The 22955-nt window shown below is 43.2% G+C and overlaps 1 protein-coding gene across 2 annotated transcripts; it reads right to left on the bottom strand.

Moving 5' to 3' along the window:
* Window positions 1-197: 197 nt before the first annotated feature.
* OTULINL (OTU deubiquitinase with linear linkage specificity like) lies at window positions 198-22605 on the bottom strand. Of its 2 annotated transcripts, none has more exons than XM_057390376.1 (8): window positions 22433-22605; window positions 7305-7464; window positions 7165-7196; window positions 6969-7060; window positions 4763-4912; window positions 3887-4015; window positions 1487-1759; window positions 198-377 (listed from the first exon to the last, which is right to left on the bottom strand). In XM_057390376.1, exons 1-8 carry the CDS (start codon window positions 22524-22526, stop codon window positions 198-200), a joined length of 1110 nt encoding a protein of 369 aa, XP_057246359.1. In that variant the 5' UTR covers window positions 22527-22605. The 2 variants fall into 2 exon arrangements, with proteins under 2 accessions (XP_057246359.1, XP_057246360.1); XM_057390377.1 differs by lacking the exon at window positions 22433-22605 and adding an exon at window positions 18772-18829.
* Between the last annotated feature and the right edge of the window lie 350 nt (window positions 22606-22955).

The following is a 22955-nucleotide window of genomic DNA, read 5'->3' as shown; positions in this document are numbered from 1 at the left end:
TTTTATGTTTTTTATGGCTGACTGATGGTGAACTAAGCAGCAATGGGAAAGCAGAATGTTTACACAATAAATCCGCAAATCATTTTGTAATCATTAATGAGCATTCTCAATATTTTACTGCTGCTGATTAAAAACCTAATTCACTGGAACTGGTCACTCACTATACTATACAAAGGAAAGAAAAAGTCACTGGTTYTTCACGTTCTGTAAAGGGGGATGTGATAGTAGCGGTCATCCTCAGTCAGGAGAGAAATCTCATTCCATTCCCTTCGGTATTCATCTGGATAGTTTACTTGAAATTCCTCAGTATTAAACCTATGCAGTCTGTAAACTCGTATCTTTACTTGAAGTAAGTATCCAAGAAGAAACAGATCAACCTAAAAATGAAAGAAGTCTGTAAGACATTTATTTCTAGACTTTGAAAAGTAAACTGAAATTAATCCAAGTTAAGGCAAATAATTTTGCTTCAAACATCAGACAAGGAATAAAAGGGGCCTTTTTGCAAGTGAAATAAGAAAATTAAAAGTTTGAGGGCATTCCCAACAGCCAAAGGGAATGGAATTCTCTTTTGCATGTAGAAGGAAACATCCCTCCTCCACCTGACACCATATATAACCTACTCCCAAGGCAGYTCACACAGCTTGCTGGGGAGCAAGAAAGGACTAGGTATGATCAAAATTGATACACCCTGAAAAAATGGGAAGTCTGCCACCTTGTGATCATTTGCTCATATGGAAAACATAACAGCAAAAGGAAAAGGTTTCCTTGTACTWCACATATATGAAAGTGGAGAACTGGCATCTTCATTGATACTTCTTGCAAAGGATTGCTTAATCAGGAATAAAGATTTGGAAAAAGTTCACACCTTGAGCATAGCCTGCCAGAGCAGAACTTCTCCAGTTATAATCAAACTGCTCCTAAAGCTGACTGCATCATGTAACAGTTGACTTGATAACTGAAATTGATTACAAAAAATAATTTCAGCCACTGGAAAGTGAAACCATTTGCAGAGTGGCAGTGCAGAGTTTAGATGTCAGCCCTGAACTCCTCACTAATTATAAAATTGGTAACAAAACCCTTAACATATAAAGGGGAATGGTAGAGGTCTCATTAGCTACTCTTAATAGAYATTAGATCTCATGAGAACCAAAGGGTGAGGAGAATAGAGAGTGATACTACAGGGTTTGGCATAGTGGAACAGATAAGAAAAGCAGAACAACAGGTCAAAACGCACAATATAAAATTATTTTACATATCAAAGGTATTATTATTCTAAATGGTATCTTGTTGATAGCCTGTAGCACTGAATTTTGGTTCACCCTTACAGCAGTTTTATTCCTGGAAGATAAATGGCTATCCATTCAATCCACCTCCCCACATCTCAAAGAAAAATAGGCCAGCTGTCATGGATGATGTATGATATAATCACCTAATCATCACAAAAATGAAATAAATTTTGTGATTTGTTTTTCATTTATATCCTTACCTGGTCTAGACAAATAGAGTCACCTATGGAGTTCAGATGATTCATCATGAAACTCAGAGGGTCAGACGAAGAATCACGAGCAAAGAGAAGGCTGAAAAGGTTGTGTACAGGTCCTCCCCTACTCTTTATCTGCTCATAGGCTTCGACAACTTCATAGAGCATGATGAATTTTACAGCCTCATATAGTTTGTATTCCTTGCTTTCATCAGARAATAGTATATGACACATGTTTCCTCTTTCTTCATGATCTTTTGTAGCACTTATTTCAGYCCACTGGAAAGCACAGAGAAGAATATCAATAAAATGATATAGAATTCTACTTAACACAAAAGATGGCAAAACAGGAAGAGAAGCCTGGTTTAAGTGTAAGGTACCTATAAATTGACACAGCCTAGGCACAACAGCATTTGCTGGCAGCAGCCCCCAGTCTGACCAAGACTTGAGGTACATCAGGGCCAAGTGCCAGCTCCTGCACTTGGGTGACAATAACCCCAGGTGGCTCCATAGTCTGGGGGCAGAGTGGCTGGAAACTGGCTCAGTGGAAAAGAATGGAAAAGTGGGGGTGTTGGTCAACAGCAGCTGAACATGAGCCACATGTGCCCAGGTGGCCAATAAGGCCAGCGGCATCCTGGCCTGTACCAGCAATTGTGTGGCCAGCAGGACCAGGACAGGGATTGTCCCCCTGTACTCAGCACTGGTGAGGCCACACCTGAAATCCTGTGTCCAGTTTTGGGCCACTCACTATGGGAAAGACTTGAGGGGCTGGAGCATGTCCAGAGAAGGGCAATGGAGCCAGTGAAGGGTCTGGAGCACAAGTCTTAYGAGGAGCAGCAGCAGGAGCTGGGCTTGTTGAGCATGGAGAAGAGGCAGCTCAAGGGGAAATCTTACCACCTCTACAACGACCTGGTGGTGGGTCAGTCTTTTCTAGCCAGGTGGGGGTCAGTCTTTTCTCCCAATTAACATGTCATAGAACAGAGGAAAAGGCCCTAAGTTTTGCCAAGGGAGATTTACATGGGATACTAGGAAAAAATTATTCATGAAAAATATTGCCAAGCATTGGAAAGGGTGATCCAGGGAATTGGTTCAGTCACTGTCTCTGGAGATATTTAAAAGTGTAAATGTGGCACTTGTGSACATGGCTTAGTGCTGGCTTAATGGTTGGACTTGATGATCTTAAAGGTCTTTTACAACCTAAATGAATTCTATGATTCTATGATGATGGAGCTGGGAAAGGCAGCAAAGAATGCTGGTAGTAAAAACAGGCAAAAATCCATCTCACTGGCCAAACACCATCTTTATAAAAATAAATGAAGTTCAGAGCTTGACCTCTGTTTACCCAGTAACAGCATAATGCATCACAGAGTTGTTTTGAAACAATTCGGGAATTTTAAGGATTTATTAATTCGGTTGGCTTGAAACTTTTTTCTTTAAAATGCAGTTTGAATGCTTCGGCACTAACATCAGCTAAAAGAACTAAAACAAGCTAAAAATAAAAGCCAAATAACCCAATATTGGGAAATGCAAAGAGCAACCAGAAGCAAATGATAACTGCACATAAAAACTACCAGRCACATCTCAAGAAGATAGGCAGCTGTCACTTTGGCACAGCAAGGGTGCAGGCAAGGGATCAGATCTCTATTTTAATTCCCTCTTTTTCTTACTAATGTTTTGTTTCTAGAGCTAAATAAGTCTGTTTGGGGTTTTGGTTTGTTTTTTGTTTTTTTTAATTAACAATTACTATCACTGCAGATGCCCAGAAACCCCAGAGGAGCTCAAGAAAGGTGCAAGATCTTGACAGCCTAACTCTTTATCTCTGTTTCAGAAGACTTCGGGGCTACCAAGTCTCTCCAAGTTTTAAATATGTAAGCAAGAATTACAGTCCCAGGCTGGGAATTATGGCACTCTGGCAATGCTAAACACAGGGGGAGAGTGAGGCTGAAAGGTCTTTGCAATCAAGTGTTTAAACTACAGGGAGAAATTATAGCAAAAATAGGTAATTAAAACATTTAATGGGGATAGAAGCAAAGAAAAATACAATRGTTTTAGAAGAAAAGTACTGTTCATTTGCTCCTTCCCATCTGGGGAGGGAATCCAGAAGCATGTCATAGAGCATGCYGATTTTTAATCAAAATGATGAGATACTGCAGGAGCCACTTGATGGCCAGGACTAAATGTGGGGAGGGTGCCTCCCAAACTTGCAGGTGACTCCCCAGTACTTGGCCTAGTGGATCACCAAAAGCTGGACTCCCCTGCAAGAGAGGTCCCAGCAACTGGAGCAGTTTGAACCTGGGAGGAAGGATGACTGCTCCACAAATATGGAACCAGGAGCAGTTCCCTAACTCTGTCTGAACCCATATCTCAGGGCTTTTTTCCCCTCCCAGCCATTTCCTGGATACTCACATTTGTCTTTAATGCCTCCATACATTTGCGCAGCTTCCCAAAGGCATTGGGACCCGTGTATCTTTCTGGCCCAAAACTGTATTGCTGAATCCAGTTACAACCTTGAGAATACAAAAGCTTTTCAGGGAGCTGGGAAAAAAACAAAAGGCAAGCTAATCATAACCATAACAAGAAGCAGAGTGTAAGGTTATGTAAACTTGTCTACATACAATTTACGATGTGGCTCCATCAGCTGTACAGTTCAAATAACAAAGTAAATGGACCTCACAACTCAAATGCTATGAAGGAGGATCCACTTAACTGCCAAGTCCTTAAGAAACATAAAACAGGACCACCCAAAAAGAGATGAAAATATGCTCTCAGCAAAATATATAATCCACACTCTGGAAAAGCTGGATACTTCCAAATTCTGTGATGTATTTAGGATTACACCTTCCAGTGTGCACACACATCCCTACAGGCAGAAGCTATAGATCCCACCTCCCTGACACTGTCTCCTGAAACCCATGGCAGGATTCCTTCTGCTCCAGCAACACAGCAGCTCCCAAGTGAGCAATTGAACTTTACATGGATGCAGATGGGGAGGATTCGAATAACCGGTTGTGTTAAGGGAGTGACATCTAGCAGGATTGCAGTAACATCCATCCATCCACTTTCACTCTTCTTCTTAGAATCATCTAGACTCATGTTCACATTGGTATATTTGGATCAGGGACAGATTTTCAATTAAATGTAGTTCAATGRGCTTGAAAAACTCTTTAAATTCTGATAATGATTCTCTACTTCAAAGCCACACATCACTTTTCAAACAGAACAAAGCTTCCTTCTGCTGTGCATGGATAGCTGAAATGTGCYCATTTAGGAAATCAATTTTACCTTCAATATATCTCTTTCCTTCATCCATGAAGGAAAAGGAAYGCCTTGGCTGAATATCTGAAAAAGCACCGCTCTCACTACACTATAGTTGTCCCTCTTGACTTGTCTCAGGTATTTGACATGATGGGTCCTAAACAACTCTTCATATGCCTAGAGAGAGACCAAAAAAAATTAGCAATAAAAAAGGTTAACTCTTGGAAAGAAAACAAGCTGCTTAAACTCCAGTTCCAAACTACACATAGGAGGGAGCTAGGGGAATGAGAGAGTATATTTTTAAGTTTTACATACACAAAAATATTAAACACCGTGTTTTTGTAAACACCTTAGACTGGCGCTGCTCCTTAAAAATGATTTTACATTCTTTCCAAACCCAGTAACTCGTTCAAGTCTCTGCACTGATGCTACTGTAAACATTCAGACAGTCAACCAAATTACAGCAAAGATTTTTGTGCCATAATAGCATTAACCTCGACCGCTTCACAATTTGCACTGACATGTGAGATGCAGCAGCAAAAGGGCATGAACTGGAGAAAACTCCTTTTGGCAAAAACATCTTACATTGACCTGAACCCCTTGTGCAACCCTGACCTGAGGCTGAGCAGATCTGCAGCTCTGTGCTGAAGTGCACAGCCCTCGGTCCACTCTGCTTTACCTCTGGCTGCCATTTGAGCCCTTGTTGAGACAATTCTGAGCAATAAGCTGGCAGAGAATTAGGGAGAGGACTCTACAGTCCCGCAGGCTGCTCCATCACTCTTTCAGTTTGCTTCCTGAAGGGGGCAGCAGGATGGTCTCAATCCCTCATCCTCTTTTATCTTGGTTGTTCCCTCACCCCATCCCACCACCACTTCTCAGCTGCGCTCTGTTCCCTTACTCCTACTTTTTTTCAGCTGAAATACTAAGCTTATTAAACGCTTTCTGCTGAAGGAGCTTCCTGCTGTTTCAACAACCTCGAGGGCCTCAGAAAAGGCTCTTTCTRGATGACCTGCTTTATCAGCTCACCTTGTGGGTGGACTCATCCCAAATAAGATATCAGAGMCAGCACAAAAGAGGGAGAGGGACTGCTTAGCTAAAACAAGGCAAGAAAGAAGGGGAGACAAGACAAACATGGGGTTGCCCCTTTTGGGGACAGCAAACACATTATAATGGTTAAGGATCTCACAAGATCATCCTAAAATGTGCTCCTTACCATGACTCCTTACCAACTTCTACCTGATGTAAKCAGACATGCACTGGCTGCTCCATATACCGGAGTCTCCTTTCCAGGTCTGATCATCCAGAAGGCTCACAGATTTTCTGCAAGGCTTTTTGCCCAGAGTGGGCTTGCAAATTTATTAGAAGTTTTGCTATCTTTTGTTACTTGCTCCTCCAAATAGTTTTTGGCCTTGTGTGTTGTTCTGTGAACTTCTGGCACTGCAGTGTTCTCACACTTAATGTGGTAAAACTGGGTATTTTTTTCTGTTCATCACTGGAACACAACTCCAGCTTTTTGAAAACTTTCTTGTTTTTTTCTACAACTCCCTTATGCTACTGTTTACCCTTTAAGTCCTTCTTGGTATGCATGTGCTCTGTGATTCCAATACCACAACCTAAAGGCACATCTATGTCAAACACACTGGTGCAGTTGAAGTGCCTGTCTTTTCTGCAGCACCCTGTGCAGGGGAAAACACCAGCACAGAAGTGTCTGGTGGTGCAGAGCTGGAGCAGAGGGATGTGCCCAAAAGCATGAGATGGTCACCATCCAGCACTCTGGCTCTGTGACTGCTGGGTACCACCCAAACTGGCACAGGTCAGATGCCAGTWCCTGCCCTGCTGCAGCTGATGCTGCCAAAGAGGGGAAGGCTGGCAAGCGTGGACCTTCAGAGCTTAGAAGAGCTCCCTGGAGTAAGAGTTTACCTTAAATCAAAGGTTGGCTAATTCATGGCGTCTAAAACCAAATAATCTGGGCTGTAGTACTGGGGATTTTTCTTCTTAAGGTGTCTGTGTGCGTCACTGCTGCTAGAGCGGGGGACTCAGAATATTGCAAGCCTAAAACCTGATCTATATTTTGAYCTGTACTGCTCACTCTTTATTTTGACCCATGTTGACGCTGTTCCTTTTGCCTTTCATTTGACTAGCCAGTGCAGCAGACTTTGATAGCCACTGCAGCTGCTTGCAATGGGAGAGCTATTCCTTTCCCAGGTACTGGTCATTAAAATTTAACTCTTACCTCCCTCATGTGCTTGGCYTGCTTGGTTTCTCCTTTCCATTCTCTCACACTATAACCAAGTAGATCAACTTCTGGCAGCACACTGAGATTCCCTAAATGGAGATTGATTCACAGGTTAGTTACGTTCTGCTGTTCTGCATCTGAAGGGGAGTTGCAGGGGTGTTTAATGGATGTGGAGTGACAACAAAAAGCTTACTTATGAGTTTTCTCTGAAGGTAGTTGCTCCACCTGAAATACAAAAGATAAAACAGGTGTCAACAAGAATGTGTCAAAGGTCAGTATTTACTGAAATAAGCAACAGTGTAGAAGATTAAACTCTGCATAACAAAAACCTACCGTTTCAGTAGCTGTGYTAGGAAGCTGTATAGCCTTCTACAATACCAAAAAACAGCGGCGAGGAAAGACATGCTTAACATTAGCTGGACTTTCACTTTTTGCCACATGAGACACAAGAATTCCTTGGCGGCTGTTGTCCAGGACCACACCTCATGCCTTCCTAAAATAAGGGATAAAAAGAGACAGGRGAAAATCTTATCACTAWWTWAAAATACTTGTTTCTATYTGTTTYCTTACAAACAGAAAKATCATYCAAGTATGATACCACTCMAAACGAAACACAAAACACGAAATGCAAAAGATTAGTATATTTTACTTAATACACATAATTTATATACTTAGTTTTTCAAGTTTCTAGGGGTTTGAGTGCATGTGGTTCACATTTCCACACTTCCTGCACACAGTGAAGGCTACACATATAGTTACAATGGAGTCACAGGAAGACTGGTATCAAAGCCACAGCTCAATAACAAAAAAAAACCCCAAATTACTATATTTTTAAACTTTAGGATGTGCTGATATAAAGACCAGTACTGTCATTATTTTGTCTCTAAGTCATGGCTTCAAAGACCAGGGGATCCTGTCGTCTATTTATAGTCGACAAATGGGCCATATAAGGCAATATTAGCTGRCTAAGCATCATACCACTGCCTGGGGAATTGAAGGAATGTTCCTGCCTCAATTTGGGTAATTTTAGGGTCAATTTAAAACTCCAGAGAAAGATCCTCCCCAGGGATGTGGCAGAAAGCTCAGGAGATCATCATAAAGGGGGTGCACACTTACTGTCCTTCACAGAYGTAAATAAGAACATGACTCTGTCGCTTCCTTGGCATTGCAGACAAGGTTAAGAAAGGTTATGGTTGTCTGTGGATGATAAGCAGCCCTACAACTGAGAGAGGGCCTGGAGACTGAATAGTTCACAAAGGCAGTATCTGCTCCCTAAGCAAGAAATTTGTCCTCTGGATGAAATTTGAATATTGGAAATTCCCAGAGCTCGTGATGAACAGCTGCTCCGTTATTAACTTATTTACTGATTTAGTACAAAATTTTAGAACTCAACTTTTTATAAAGGCATCCRCAGAGAAGGCTGAAAAGATCCTTCTCCGGGAATCTACAGAGGGAATCACTCATTCTGCATATTTTCATGTCAGCTGAACTTCTGCCCCCTCCTGGCTTCAAAAGAAAATTTAGGAGGGACTTAAGTTTTCCAAGCAACTTAAGCCCATGCACTGTGGACAACAATCCAGTCAAAGGGTTACATATCAGTTCCAACCTTGGCAACAAGATAAACAGTGATGCATTCATTTTTACGAGCACTGTTGCATATACACAGAGCACTGCTGATCCTTGGCCTTTCCCGGTATTCTGTTGTTTGAAGAAGTTTTATTACAAGATGTCACATGCAAGTCATCTGGTGGTGAGACCCAGACCTCATCTCTCCTGCAAACTAAAAGCAAGTTAAGAGCTGTAAGTGAACAGGTGTCAATAAACTTAGAGATGTAATCAGAGGTGGAGTTGGGGTGCTTGTTCTGAAGCTCCAGAAAATGTTTATTACTGATGCCAAGTAACAGACAACAAAACATCAGCTGTAAGGTTTGGAAATGGAAAGCCTCATGGAAACCGGACACTCCCACTTAGAGCTCGCACACGCATGCACAYGCACGGTTCCTGCTGAGGGACACCAGGAGGCACATTCTCAATAAGCACACAAGCTTCTACCTAGAGAACAACAACTGAGAAATCACAATCCCAGCACAATCAAGCCACTGCAGTTTCTTCACTCTCTTCTTTAGGATAAAAGYATCAGCATTGAAATAAACCTCAGTGGACTGTGAATAGCTGAACCTTCTGTCAACTGGAATGGAGCCTGACGGCTCACCGATGTTGTTCAGCCCATGGATCAGTGGGAATTCTGGATTTACACCGTTGGGTGCAAACCAGTGATGATTGAAATTAAATTATTTAACACCATTTCAAATACACAATATCAAAAAAAAGTTGCAGCAGACTTTCATTTCATTACTTTAAATGACTCTATGGTCCACTMCCACTTTTGATTTTGAACAAACTGGGTCTATAAAAAAATCAAGAACGGGTCCATCTGTTAAAGTACATACTCTGCATTATGGCRTACCAAGAAATACATGCAAATGCCAAATTTCTTCCTTTACTCCTTTTACATGCAGAAAGATGAGAGCTCTGCATCAGCTTTAAAACTGAATCAAGCATTCTTTTGAAAAAGCTTTTGATGGTAATAATCCTGAAAAAAGCTCAGACTAACTGGAGTTCAGCAAGCTCTCTTTCAATGCACATGGTTAACAAGCGCATAAACAACTGCTCCTCAAGGAGTGCTGGGGAGCACTGGCTTACTGATTTCCATCAAAAACACATACTGATGTCAGAGAACACAAGACAACCAAATACTGTTCACCTATTTTTATTTAATATGGGGGGTTTATAAATAGTTATTTACCTAATAGAAATCCTAATGGGTGATGGGGAAACCTGTAAACAAGCAATTTTGAGTATTTTTGCTACACTTGTATTGCAGCATACCTTGGACTTCAAAAACTTTCCCTGTTGTCATGGGAAMGCTGCTGTTCAAACAGCATTTGTGATTCAGTTACGATTTTCACTGTTTGTGCCACACTTAGAAATTAATTACATTTTTTATTCAAGTAAATGACATTTAGAAGTAGCAGTTGGATTGCAAAGTGCTGCTGGTAAAAATACATCATGAGCATAAATTAAAGAAGGCGGCAGCTTAAAATAGATCTTTCCACCCCCTCCCTGCACCCTCCAAAATTCTTCAGAAACCAATGAGCAATTAAATTAATAACACATTAGTGAGGGGAGTCAAATAAAGCAAATCCATTCCCTGGGATATGGCACAATTCATCCCGCTCCTCAGCAGGCAGTGACAGGAGCAGTTGTTGCTGTGACCAGCTGCTGGGCTCCTTGAAGACTGACTGTGAGCATCACCATAATGACAGGGAGGCATGGCTCTTCTGCCACGCAGAAATTTGGGAGAACAGAGGCTGAACAGCGCTGGAGTAGGTGCTGATAGCAGYGTTTATCTTACAATCCAAATAGTACACCACATTTTCTTTTCAAGCCACATCAGCYTCCTGCTAGTGCCAAGCCTTAAGCTTTTACCCCCCTCAAAGTCAGCAGGAGAGACACATGGAAGAAGAAAACCAACTAAAAAGGCCAGAAAAAAAAGGCAAGTAAGAGACATCTGTAACATCTGTTTCATTCCCAAGTAACTCAGGAAGAATCTCTAAAGGATTTGCTTCACATTTGACCCCCTCACAACTTTTTTTGAGGCTGCCACCTTAAATATGTGTAATTGATGAAATGTGAAATGTCACAGGTCAGCTGGGGAACTAGCAGACAGCGCTGTACACATTACTGAATATTCCACCTCGTCTGATGGCACATTCACCCTTTACTTTTTTTTCTCTGTGCTGTTAACAAGGCCATCAGAAAGAGAACGAAGCGCCTTCCCAAATTAAAAACTGAGAATGACTTCTTTTCAGGACATTTCCTCTTCAMCTTTTGGTACCAAAAGCAGGACATAGGACTTGTGGCCAGGTTTCATATTCCCATCACACAAAATTATGTTCCTAGTTCCCAAAARGCAGGTATACCTTCATTCAAAGAGGGAGGTGGAATGTGGGACCCCTCTGTAGCAGCCCTTCTGTTGCCCCCCTATACCCCACCTTCTCCCTCCCCCTCGACTGAGACACATGAGGCTTTGTGGACATCCAAGTCTGCTTGTGTTCAGTTCTCTTCATAGCCATACATTACATTGTTTTTTTCCAGATTACACACCACCACAGAACAGGCTACGTTGCTCTTTTAAGAGGAAACAAACCTTCCCCATAGAGCAGGCACCAGCACAAGCATGATACACACAGACCTCACTGAATAAAGCAAGAGGGAACCACAGAAAAAATATTATTAATGATGCAAATTCAATACCTACAAAAGTTTACATCCCTTAATGGCTTAGAAGAGAGAAATACGCTTTTTTAAGTGGTGCCAAGAGATTACAAATTTTCTGATTTCCCAGTTTATTATCAGCACCGCACCAAAAAAAAAAAACAAAAAACTGAAAACAGATCAAACACACACCAAGATATATGGGAAGCACTGCTTAATTCAAAACCTATYTCATTACAAACCCTTTCCTTTACAGAACAAAGCAACTTGTTAAGCAACATTCGCCTGTTCTAACAAACAGGAGAGATGAGGATCTCTCCTTGGTATAATAAGAAAAAGGAAATAATTTACAGGCAAAGATGATAATCATCAGTGACACATCAAAAGTTTAACCATGTCTGCTGATCAGATCTCTTCTATCCAAAAACAAAAAAAAAAAAAAAAGAAAAGAAAAAAAAAAACAAAAACAACCAAAAAAACCCAACCCAAACAGAATCTCAGCCCCAAACCATAAGTGGAATCACACAATTACCTAGAAAACAAAATAGTTTTGGTAAAAATGAGGCCCATCAGTTGCAAGAAAGGTTTTATTTACACCGATGTTCTGCACAGGGTTGTCCCAAGTGCCCTTTTGTTGTTGCCCAAGTGCCCAGGTTGTTTGATTTTTTGGGGTTATTTTGGTTTTTTTGTTGTTTTTTTCTTTTTTCAGAAAAATATAGAGAATATAGAGCTGGCAGCCTTTTTCAGCCTCCTCGATTCTCAGCTGGAAYTGCTGGTGTTAATGAATCTATCCAGTTGTGCAGCAACAACCATAATGTGCTCTTACCTACTGTGTGATTATCTAAAATGTACCCTACCAGAGTTACCTTCACAAAACCTATTTCAGCTACATAATCAAGATATTAATGCATGCCTTAGCCTCCACATACCATTTTCTCTCTACAAATGCCTAGGAGAACAAAAGGAAAGTTCAGTTCTTCATTTCCTGTACCATTCAGCTTCCTTTTTAAGGCACAGCTTGCTTTATCCAAGACCTTCAGATGAATAATGCTTAGCCACACTTCCATTTAAGTAAGAAAAAACTTGTGAGAATCCTTCTGAGAATCTACAGCCCAGAACACTGGACAAGAAACACATGAAAAGCATTTCATGCCATAAAAAACCCATCAATCTTTCCCAAACGCTTAATATTGAGTAAAAATAAGAAAGAAAAAAAGAAAATAACCTCCTTTTAAAGAAGGAGCCTCTGGAATTTCTGCTACTGGTTTTCCTTAATGTGGAAAAAATCTGTTCCCATTCAAAATTGCTATTTAATGCCTGTACACTTCAAAGAGAACTTACGTAAATGCACTAAATCTATTATTTGAAAGAAGCCCACTCTAAGAATTCTTATTCTGCCTGCTGCACAGTTGCATGTTGAGTCATCCCTAATGCCACTCATGGTTGTTTCACAATTCTCGAAATGCTTTTCTTTTTTTCTTTGTTGTGCTGAATCCAAACTGACAGAATAAAGGAAATACTTTCCTCCTGAACATCTTAAGTCTAGCTGACAGGTATAAATACCTTGGGTTTTTTTATGTTGATATGTCTAGATAACTGAAACCTGGTTGGGGGGAAAAAGAAGTCTTACTCAGCACAACAATCATTTTCCTCYTCTTGATTTTTAAATCTTGTTTGCTAGATGGCACAAGACTTGTACCTTCCACCCARCCCTCCAAGGCTGCACAGTCACTGGGTGCTCAGGAGGCTGGGGACACCACAGGCAGCATCCCTGCTGGTCTGTCCAGGCAGAGATCCAGTGGCACTGCCCCACCCCTGGGGTTCCCCAGTGCAGGAGCTGAGTGCTCCTGGCCATGCCTGGATGCTTTGTAAGCACACAACAGAGGGCAGCCCAAGGAATTCTAAGTTTCTRCCTGTTGATAAAAAGTTATCCCAATTGACAGGCAGGAAAATAGAATCAAGTACCCAATGGCAAACAAAAAAATCAACTCTCCTGAGCTTGTTTACTGTCCGAGGAGAAARCCAGCCCCCTCTCATGAGCTGCATCCATGTCACTCATCATTCCCATCTCTGGACAGGGTCTGACTGCTGCACCCAACACAGATTTTGTGTCCTCAGAGCATGGCCCTCTCCTAAAGGGCATCTGATTCTGTSTGCAGGCCGTGCAGAGCTGTGTATTTTTTCATGTGGATTAGTAATTACATTTAATTTAGGATTAATAACCACAAATTATTCATATCTCCTGGTGGTGCCCCATATCACAAAGCTTGTGCTTTCTCTGCAGGTCTGTGCAGAGGTTATTCCAGCACTGTTTTCTGTTTGCCTGTGAGTTTTACTGGTGTCTTGCCCTCCATCAAGACAGATTAGAAGGACAAAGCAAGGCCAAAGAAAGCAAAATATCAAAGTTATCACTCTGAACACAAATTACAGAAATTGGTCTTGCATCTTTTTCCCTCTGTCTCTCAATGTTCAGTCTGACAAAAGCCAAAACTTCAGTTTGTTCTGCAGAGCTCACGGTATTTGTATGGAAGAAGCTGGAGTGTTTAAATCCTGCTCTCCCTCCATCATTTAAAGGGCAATACTTTCAAAATGGCACATTTTAATTAGCTCAAGTACACAGGAGTCCTCTGCCTTCTTCTGAGAGTGCATTACGAGGCACTTCTGGCCTAAAATCTTTGGCAAAAAAATGATGTTGAAAGGCAAATCTGATTGCATCAAAATAACTTAAACTTCAGTTATGATCACTCAGTGTAATAYCTATGTCATAGCTAACAGAAACATTTCATAAAAATGTGATTCAAGAACTTGGAATATTCTGTGTGGAAGCTCTTACTTGTAAAAGCACATTATTAGTATTAGTATAATTATGTATAATAATATCATTGTCATTATTGTAATTATTGTCGTTGCTAATGCACAGTTGGTATTTTTACAGACTTTTGGATGCAAGAGAAGTTTCAGGCAAAAGCCTTAAAACTGGRCAGTTCCATGGCAAGGTCTACACAGAATACAAATCATCCAGCCCTGTAAAATATAGTTAAGAGTGACTTTGCATGAAGGGCTCTTCTCAAGGGGCTGGCACTCGGTGGAGACACAACTTACTTTCATTTGGAAAGTAAGAAAATTAAATACAGGGCACTGGATAGTTTCTGACATGGAACCTGGCAGTATATTTYTTTAAGTTCTTAATTTACATGAAAACCCCTGTTTTCAAGGCCTTGGCTTTTGGCAAGCACATCACAGCTGAAATTCATGTGCAGGAAGTGGCACAAAAATGAAAGCAGAATGGAAGGACAATAAACCTATCTCCAGGTTGCTCCCAAACAAGCACATGATGCAATGCTGTGCTCAGAGCAAAACTGAGGAAAACTGGTAGAGCATCTCTTTGTCACACAGACAGACATGACCTGAATGGCTTCAGATTGAAAGAGGACAGACTTAGGTTACATACTAGGCAGAAATTCTTCACTGTGAGGCTGGTGAGGCACTGAACAGGCTGCCAAGAGAAGCTAWGGATGTCCCATCCCTGAAACTGTTCAAAACCAGACTGGATGGAGTTCTGAGCAACCGGGTCTAGWGAAAGGCATCCCTGCCCATGGCAAGGGCGTTGGAACTAGATGATCTGTAAGATCCCTTCCAACCCAAACCATTCTGTGGCCTGCAGGAAGCACCAAGCTTCCCTTGCTGCTGCTTTGCTGCCCAGTTGCGAGGGCAGACTTGATGAAGGCCAGAGCCTCACAGACACCGTGTGCTATCAAGGCACTGGTCTGATGCTCAGATACACATTTCTCACTTTCATAGCATCATTTACCCAGCCTGACTACCCTGCCCTGGAAACTGATGCTAAACACTTAAAATATGTGGAAAACCTCAGCATTATGCATGTACAAGGAACCAGAGGTGGAGTCCTGCTGAAGACCACAAGCAGAACCAGTAAAATGTCTGAGACTGAGCTTACACAGACACATCTTCCCACACTTTGAAGCCTCCAGCATCACAGAACATGGCTCAAATAAGGCAACACAAGTCTTCAGCTCAGTCTGCAGCATTCTCCCTTGAAAAACGTTGGTTGAAGGAAAAGTGTGGGCAGCACAAGTTGCCTTGCTTGACGCATCCCTCTGCACAGGTACATAGCAGCATCTGTCCCCACCGGTGACATGGGGACAGGACCTAGAGACACACCTTCTCTCTCTCTATTAGGAGCTTCCAGCACCTTCCCACAGGCTACAGAAAAATCCCAATCATTTGGATCTGGTTTTTGAGGATGTCAAAGATATACAGTGTGTAAAGCTGTGAAAAAATGGGAAGAAGATACAAGCACAGAGTAAGGCTGGRAAAAATCTAAAAGCTGCTGACTTAAAAATTTCTCAGAAAATGAATGAAGAAGTCTGTAGAAGTTCTGAAGTATTTTACAACATTTGCCTTCTCTGAAGCCCTCTCCAGAAGTTGACAGTAGCACCCTTACTTCCTTTTTGTCCTCACTTCTGCTGGGGCACACTTTCTCCATGCTTTYATGTTATCAGGCAACAGATAGCCCAACTATGAGTAACACTGTTCATGGGAAAAAAAACCAGCTTTCCATCAAACAAATTCTGTAATATACAAACMAAACTCTCTCTAGCACCCCAGATTGGTACAAGATCCCTTGCAGCAAACCCTCTCTCAAAACTGCCAGTGACTGCTTTTACATTGAAGTGGCTGAAGAACTGAAACTCGTGTTTTCTATCATGAAACTCTGACATTTTCACTAATAAGGAGCTGTCTCTGTCTCTCTGGACATTGTTGTGTGGGATCCAGAGCAATGCAGCCATGCACTGAGGAACTGGCATTTGCCACACTGGGAATCCCAGCAATGAACACTTGGGCACAGTTCCCTGTCACTGCTGCACACAGGCACCACGCCAGCTCATCGCCCCAGGAGTGCAGAAAGGATGCCGTGTGCTCACTGGGCCTTCCCAAATTCCATCAAAGCACAAAACAGATCCTGAAGAAATTCAGGGCCAGAAGTCAGACAGCAACTCAGATTAGTGTTTGACTCTAAAGAGTACTATAACTCTTTYAGAAGTCAGACAGCCATAAAAATGCCATTAGAATATACAGCCCAAAGGTAATATAAAAAAAATAAATTTCACAGCCTAAAACAAGAGGAGATTAAGAAGCTCTTTAAGGTAAACTTTACGCCATTCTAATCCACCCAAATTTAGTTACGAAACTGTAACAAAAGCAGTGTAATTATATTACCTTTTGACTCCTGAGCACTGGTWATTCCCTSTGTTTTCAAAACAACTAAATTATARCCATACTCATCTCCCCTAGGACAATTTGGCACCATGACTCCCACAGTTCAGCTGTGCAGGGTCAGGAGGTGCAGCAGARGTATTTCTGACATCTCAGACTCATTTGCCTGGGTAGTCATGCAAGATGAAACATTTCCAGACATTARGCTCAAGAAAAATTGCATAAATTTTTGAAAAACTCTTTAATGTTTTTGTCTTATCCTTGGTAGATAAGATTTGAGGATTCAGCTGGAAACTGTATCTAAGAAAYAAGGTGGACAGAAAGTCTTGATGCTGAATGGGAAATGAACAGCATCTTGCTAGGCAACAGGTTTCAAATAGTTAAATAAAATGAACAAAAAAACATTATATCAAAAAAGTGGCAAAAATTCTCAGAACAATAAAAATTTAGTATTTTCAAATACAGATATTTATCCATAAAAGCACTTACATTTAAATGTTGACCAGCATTTCCATGCTGCTTTCTCCCTTCAAAATAAATTCTAACTCACTTCACCCTGGTTTTATATAGATACGCAAAATGGCATCTTCTCCTCTTACCACAYGGAGACCCCCTCACTTTCTAATCAAATTATTTGCCCATGAATAAAGAAACTAAATTCTTAAAGGAACAAACTTCAGTGACTACAAAGAGGTTTTCTGAGCCTGTCATTTCTTCCTGTTTCATACACTTTGCCTCTTTGTTTCATCACTTGCTGAAACTGGAGCGGGCCAAAGGACGGAAGTGGGAATAACAGCACTCAGCCGTATGAGCAATGGAGCAGCGAGAACGGCACTAGCTAAACTCTTGCACTCAATACCACAGAAATCTGGTTCTTTCTCCAMTGCAGAAAATGAAAGCATAAGCTGCATGCAACTTGCACAGCTCCTCCTCAAAGAAGACAAGCCGGTTTAGTAAGAAAGGCAGCRCAAAATGAGAGCTGGGTGAGTAACCATCAAAGTAGAAATGTATCACAGAGCGTACAGCAGGAAAGCAAGTCAGCAGGCATGGTACCTTCAGTCTAAAAGACCACTTTTCAGTGACATAAGAGATTACAGAATCACATTTAGGTTGAAAAAGATCTTTAAAATCTAGTCTAACTGTTAACCCAGCACTGCCAAGCCCATCACTAACCAYGTCCCCAAGTGCCAGATCTACATGTCTTTTAAATCTCTCCGGAGATGGTGACTCAACCACTTCCCTGGGCAGCCTGTTCCAATGCCTGAACACTGTTCCAGTGAAGAAATTCTTCCTGATATCTAATCTAAATCTCCCCTGGTATGACTTGTTCCTTAGGAGAAGAGACTGACCCCCACCTGGCTGCTCCCTCCATTAGGGAGTTGTAGAGAGCAACGATGCCACCCCTGAGCCTCCTTTTCTCCAGGCTAACATCCCCAGCTCCCTCAGCTGCTCCGCATGGGACTTGTGCTCCAAACCCTTCCCCAGCTCAATTCCCTTCTCTGGACTCGCTCCAACCACTCAGTGTCTTTATTGTGATGAGGGGCCAGAACTGGACACAGGATTCGAGGTGTGCTCTCACCAGTGCTGAGTACAGGAGCACAACCTCTGCCCTGGCCCTGCTGGCCACACCATTGCTGGCACAGGCCAGGATGCCTCTTGTCCACCCGGGCACACTGCTGGCTCAGGCTCAGCCACGCCGGACACCGAGGAGCACCTGCAGCTGGCAGGGAGGTCGGGATGGTGCATCCACCTTCTTGGGTCCTCCTGAATCACACCTGCATTTACCATCCCCTTTTCCCTAAACCTTCACCTTTCTCACGGCAATAGAAGCCAGTTTGCAACACTTAAATTCATAGTGTGCACAGTAAGGAAATTAAAATAAATTAACCCCCCTAAGAAGACAGCCAAACCCCGCAGGAACACGCAATGTGAAAGCGGCGCACGCTGCTGTTCCAAGGCACCRTCTCCACGCAGGTCGGCGCTCATCCCGCACTCAGGACACAGCAGCTCCCCAGGGAAGCTCAGCCCCGGCTCSCACTCCCTCCCAGCATTTCCCTCACAGCCCCGGCCGAGCTCCCCAGGCGGTGCCCRCATCCCCGGGGGCACAGCGGGGCGGTCCCGCCGGGATGAGGAGCTTCCCGGGAATCGCCACTTCTGGAAAAACGGCCCCCAAAGCGGCAAGTGGAAAACAAAATCGGAAAAATAAAGAAACAGTAAATAAAGCCAAACCCTGTCCGCGACTTCGGGGAACCCTCCGGGACCCCCCAGCCCCGCCGCGCCTCACCCGCTCTGCCTCGCTCCTGCTGCGCTCCCCGGGATCCAGCCGGGATCCAGCCGGGATCCAGCCCCGCTCCACAGGCAGCGCCGGCACCGCCCGGGGCGGGGATCCCGCGGGGCCGCCCCGCTCCCGCTSCCGCWGCCGCTCCSSCSKKSCCSGGRAKYGGGGAGGAGGGATAACCCCCGGCACCCACTCCCGGCCTGTCTCCCAGCGGAGTTCTCCCTTTCCCCATAACCTTTGCCGCTCTCCGGGATGCACTTTGCGCTTGGGTGTCACTCTACGCTGTTTTACATTTTGTAGCAGCATGGAATCATGCAATGGTTTGGCCTGGAACCGGCCTGAAAGATCATCTAATTCCAATCCTCTGCCATGGGCAGGGACGCTTCCCACTAGACCAGGTTGCTGAAAGCCCATCCAGTCTGGCACTGAATGCTTCTAGGGATGGGGATGCCTGAAACACTTCCAGGGATTCCAGCTCCCTGAATGGAGACCAACACCATCATCACCTCTTTGAAATCCAGCCATTAAATGTAAACACAGCTGAATAACTTTCAAGSTGTTGGTTGGTTTTGGTTTTCCCCCTATCATTAATGCTGATTTCCTCACCAATTCACTCTTCCAACAAGATGGCGTGCATTTATCCAAAAAGAAATTCCCCTTTGCCAAGTTATAATGGACTTCTATGTGTCATTTCTCCCAGATGTATGTAAAGAATTTGCATAGACTGGTGTACTTTCTTTTCTGGTTACAGGTCAAAAACCAGTTTTCTTCCATCTCATTAAGGACTTTGCAGGAAAACCAGAAAGGAATTGTGATGGTTCAAACAAAGACTTAAATATTTTACAGACTTCCAATCAGTTTGCTCCAGTAAAGAGCTAAGATAAACTTACACTGTCTCTTAGTACTGAATTTTGTTTGGGTTTGTTTGGGTTTTTTCTCTAAAATATCACAATATATTAAATGGTTGAAGATCTAGACTTTTCATGAAACAGTGAAGAGATTTGTACTGAATATCACATTGTTTCTCCCTCCATCTCAGTGAATCTGGACAAGGAACAACATAGGCAAACCTGCTAAATACTGGTGTGCCAAGCACTCAGGTGCATTCACAGAAAGCCACAGACACATATATCCAAGTAAAAGAAAACCTAGGCTTAAAACCCAGCTAAAAATAGCAACAGGAAAGAGTTGACTTAAGAGCTTAAAGCTGTCAGTTGTTTAGTAGCCCTGCTCCTCCATCAGAAAATCCATTTGGAAATTACATCTCCTAAGTGCCACCTCTGAGCCTCTCCTCAGCACTGGTCACCTGGTGCTTTCCATCTGGACTCGTAGGCTGTGTTTAATGTGGCTCAGGAGCTGCACTGACAGAGATCCTGTCAGGATACAGCTCCCATGGCATCCACCTGAGGAGGCTTGAAGATAGCTGGAATCTATTTCAGAGCCATATCTCGTGTGTAGCTATCACATACTTCAGCTTCCTTTTCCAACTTTTTTCTTGCCTTGGCTGGGCCAGTGTTGGTGGCAGTGGATGGTTTAGTGGATTTTGCAGTTAAATCCAGGTGTACCTCTTTCTGCCCTCTCTTGACCTGTGTTAAGATCTTAGGATTTAATAGGTGAGTTCTTTGTGCAGGCAGGCTTGAAAGTTAATGTTTATCTGGCTGCTGACTCATCAGAGGAGAGAGACGAAACGTGCAGTACAAATGATGGAGATCAACCCCTGTGTCAGAGAGTCCTTCCCACTTCACTGCTCCCTGCTTTCCCCTCTGTGCTTTTATTGAGCACTTCAGTGCAATCTGGACAGTGACTTTGCCCCTCTATGTGTGGGAATAAGTCCTGGGACAATCAATTAATCAATCAATCAAAGATCACACACTCAAAACCTCTTGAGAGATTTTAAGCAGCACTGTCCATTGTGTCTTTTCTTCCTCCTACAGCTCTTTCTGGACTTCTTCCCTGAAGCTCTTCACAAAGAGCCCTCTAGGACCTTTTTCCATTTGCAGGYTTTGGCAGGACAACGCTGTCTCTCCTTGTGAGTGACATGGGACAGCCTCTACCTGCCTCTGTCCCCAGCCTTAGGTACACACACCTCGGTAAGGCTGAGSCAGGTGACACACAGCCCTCCTGCACTGTGGGACTGGCCTGTGTGTGCTGTTCCTGTTMGCTGAGTGTGGGTTAGGACAATCCTTGAGACAGGCAAGCAAGATCCAGGGCTGAGCTGGGATCAACAGCAGAAAGAGGAATAGCAGCCAACTGGAAGGCAGTTTCTTTTACAAACTGCCCAATTGGAAACATGGTGCTGCAAGGGTTTGGAAAGCTGCAGAAAACATCAGCTTTTCYAAAATATCTCARAKAAYYRTAGAATTAYAGAATGTTAAGGGCTGGAAGGGACCTTGAAGATCACCTAGTTTTACCYTCCCTGCCATGGACAGGGACACCTCCCACTAGACCAAGCTGCTCAAGGCTTTATCCAGCCTGGCTTTGAATGCTGCGGATAGGACACCCACAGCCTTTCTGAGTAACCTTTTCCAGTGCTTCATCATCCTCACAGGAAATAATTTCTTCCTAATGTCTAGACTAAATTCCCCCTCTTTCATTATGCTCCCATTCCCCCTTGTCCTATCACTACAGTTCCCAGTTCCTGATGAAGAGTCCCTCTCTGGCTTCCCTGTAGGCTCCGTTCATTTACTGGAAGGTTGCTTTGAGGTCTGGACACAATCTCCTCTTATCCAGGTTGAACAGCCCCCACTTGCTCAGCTTGTCTTCCTGGAGGTGCTCCAGGCCCCTTTACAACTTCATGGTCCTTCTCTGGACCTGTTCCAACAGAACAATGTAGAGAGACAGAGCAGGCCTGACACAGCCAGTGCATTCAATAGGTTTCAGCAGAAATAATGCATTCTCTGCTTTGCCTCTGRGTAGGCAGCAGCTCCACRGGGACAAGGGGACAGCTCCAGGGAGCTCAGACTGGAGGCAGCCTAAATTTGATTCTCCTCCTTCAGACTTCCTGGTCRTGGCATTTTGCATATGTTTGTGATACTCAAACAAGGCTATGTGCTGATGGCAAAGTTCTACTGCTTAGGGATATTTATGACATTTTCTTTCTTTAGGGGAATATTACGAACTTTCTCAACATGAACCTCCAGGTTTTCCCGCAGGTCATGGCATTTCCAAGCTGCAGACTGTGACTACCTCCCTCTGCTTGTACCCAGGTGAGACTGCACAGCACTTACAGCAAGAGCTTACACTGAAAGCCATTGCTAAGCAAGTGTGAAGCCATTTAAACCGAGTCTGTTTAAACCCACAAATCAGCAGCCAAAGCAACTGCTGTTCTCATCTGGAGGTGAGCAGCAGGATTATAATCGCGGCACAAAGAATGTAAACGATTCAAAATGAGTGCCGAGGCAAAGGCAGCAGCATCCAACCCAGCAGGAGTAGGAAACCTAGGCACGGAACTGGTGACAGCTTCCTCCTTCAGTTTTTCAAGCCTGTTTTTAACAGTCAAGAACCATTTCCTTGTTTATCATAACTTATTACTGCTGTCGAGGACAGGTAGCCCCACACACAGGTAAAAGCAGTACCCATGCTTTTAAAATCCTGCACAGGATTTTTCTCCAGCTGATCACCAGCTTGTTAGCATGACAAAATCTATAGCACAGCGCTATGAACTTACCAACCCTTCTCTCTGAGCTCATTCTGCTTCCCTTTTCTTGTTCAGTGAAGTGGTCTCTGTTCTTGCTGGCGTTTCTGTCGTGTCGCCTCTGCATCTCCTCTCCAGAGGATCACCCCCAGTTGGACTTTTCTCCCCTGACTGCTTTTTACTGGGTTAGAAATGAGTCTCTACAGGCTCAGCCCGTCCTCACAGATCAACAAGCTGTGAAAGGATCTGGCTTCCTGTTTCATTTCCGGTAAAATTTTCAAAGTCACACAGGCTGTCTATGCTTCTCCATATCCAAGCCACAAGAAAAAAAAAATTGAGCATAACTCAGCTATTTGTAAAGGTCACACTGCTACCTCCTTCTGCATCTCCCAAATTCTTGGAGGGATGGAGATTGAAGGGTGCTTTTCAAACTGTGGTGTAGCACCTCTACATGGTCTCTACCTTAGTGTTTGTCCAGAGAGAGTCACAGCCTCTCCTTTTCAGCTCCAATGTCCTTGGATTGCCAGGTTCTTAACAGTACTCACCATGGAATCAG

This window comes from Malurus melanocephalus, unplaced genomic scaffold, assembly GCF_030028575.1.
Source record: "Malurus melanocephalus ecotype Western Australia unplaced genomic scaffold, MMel_1.1 scaffold_25, whole genome shotgun sequence".
In the NCBI taxonomy this organism is placed as follows: domain Eukaryota; kingdom Metazoa; phylum Chordata; class Aves; order Passeriformes; family Maluridae; genus Malurus; species Malurus melanocephalus.
This window is presented reverse-complemented; position numbering and strand designations above follow the sequence as displayed.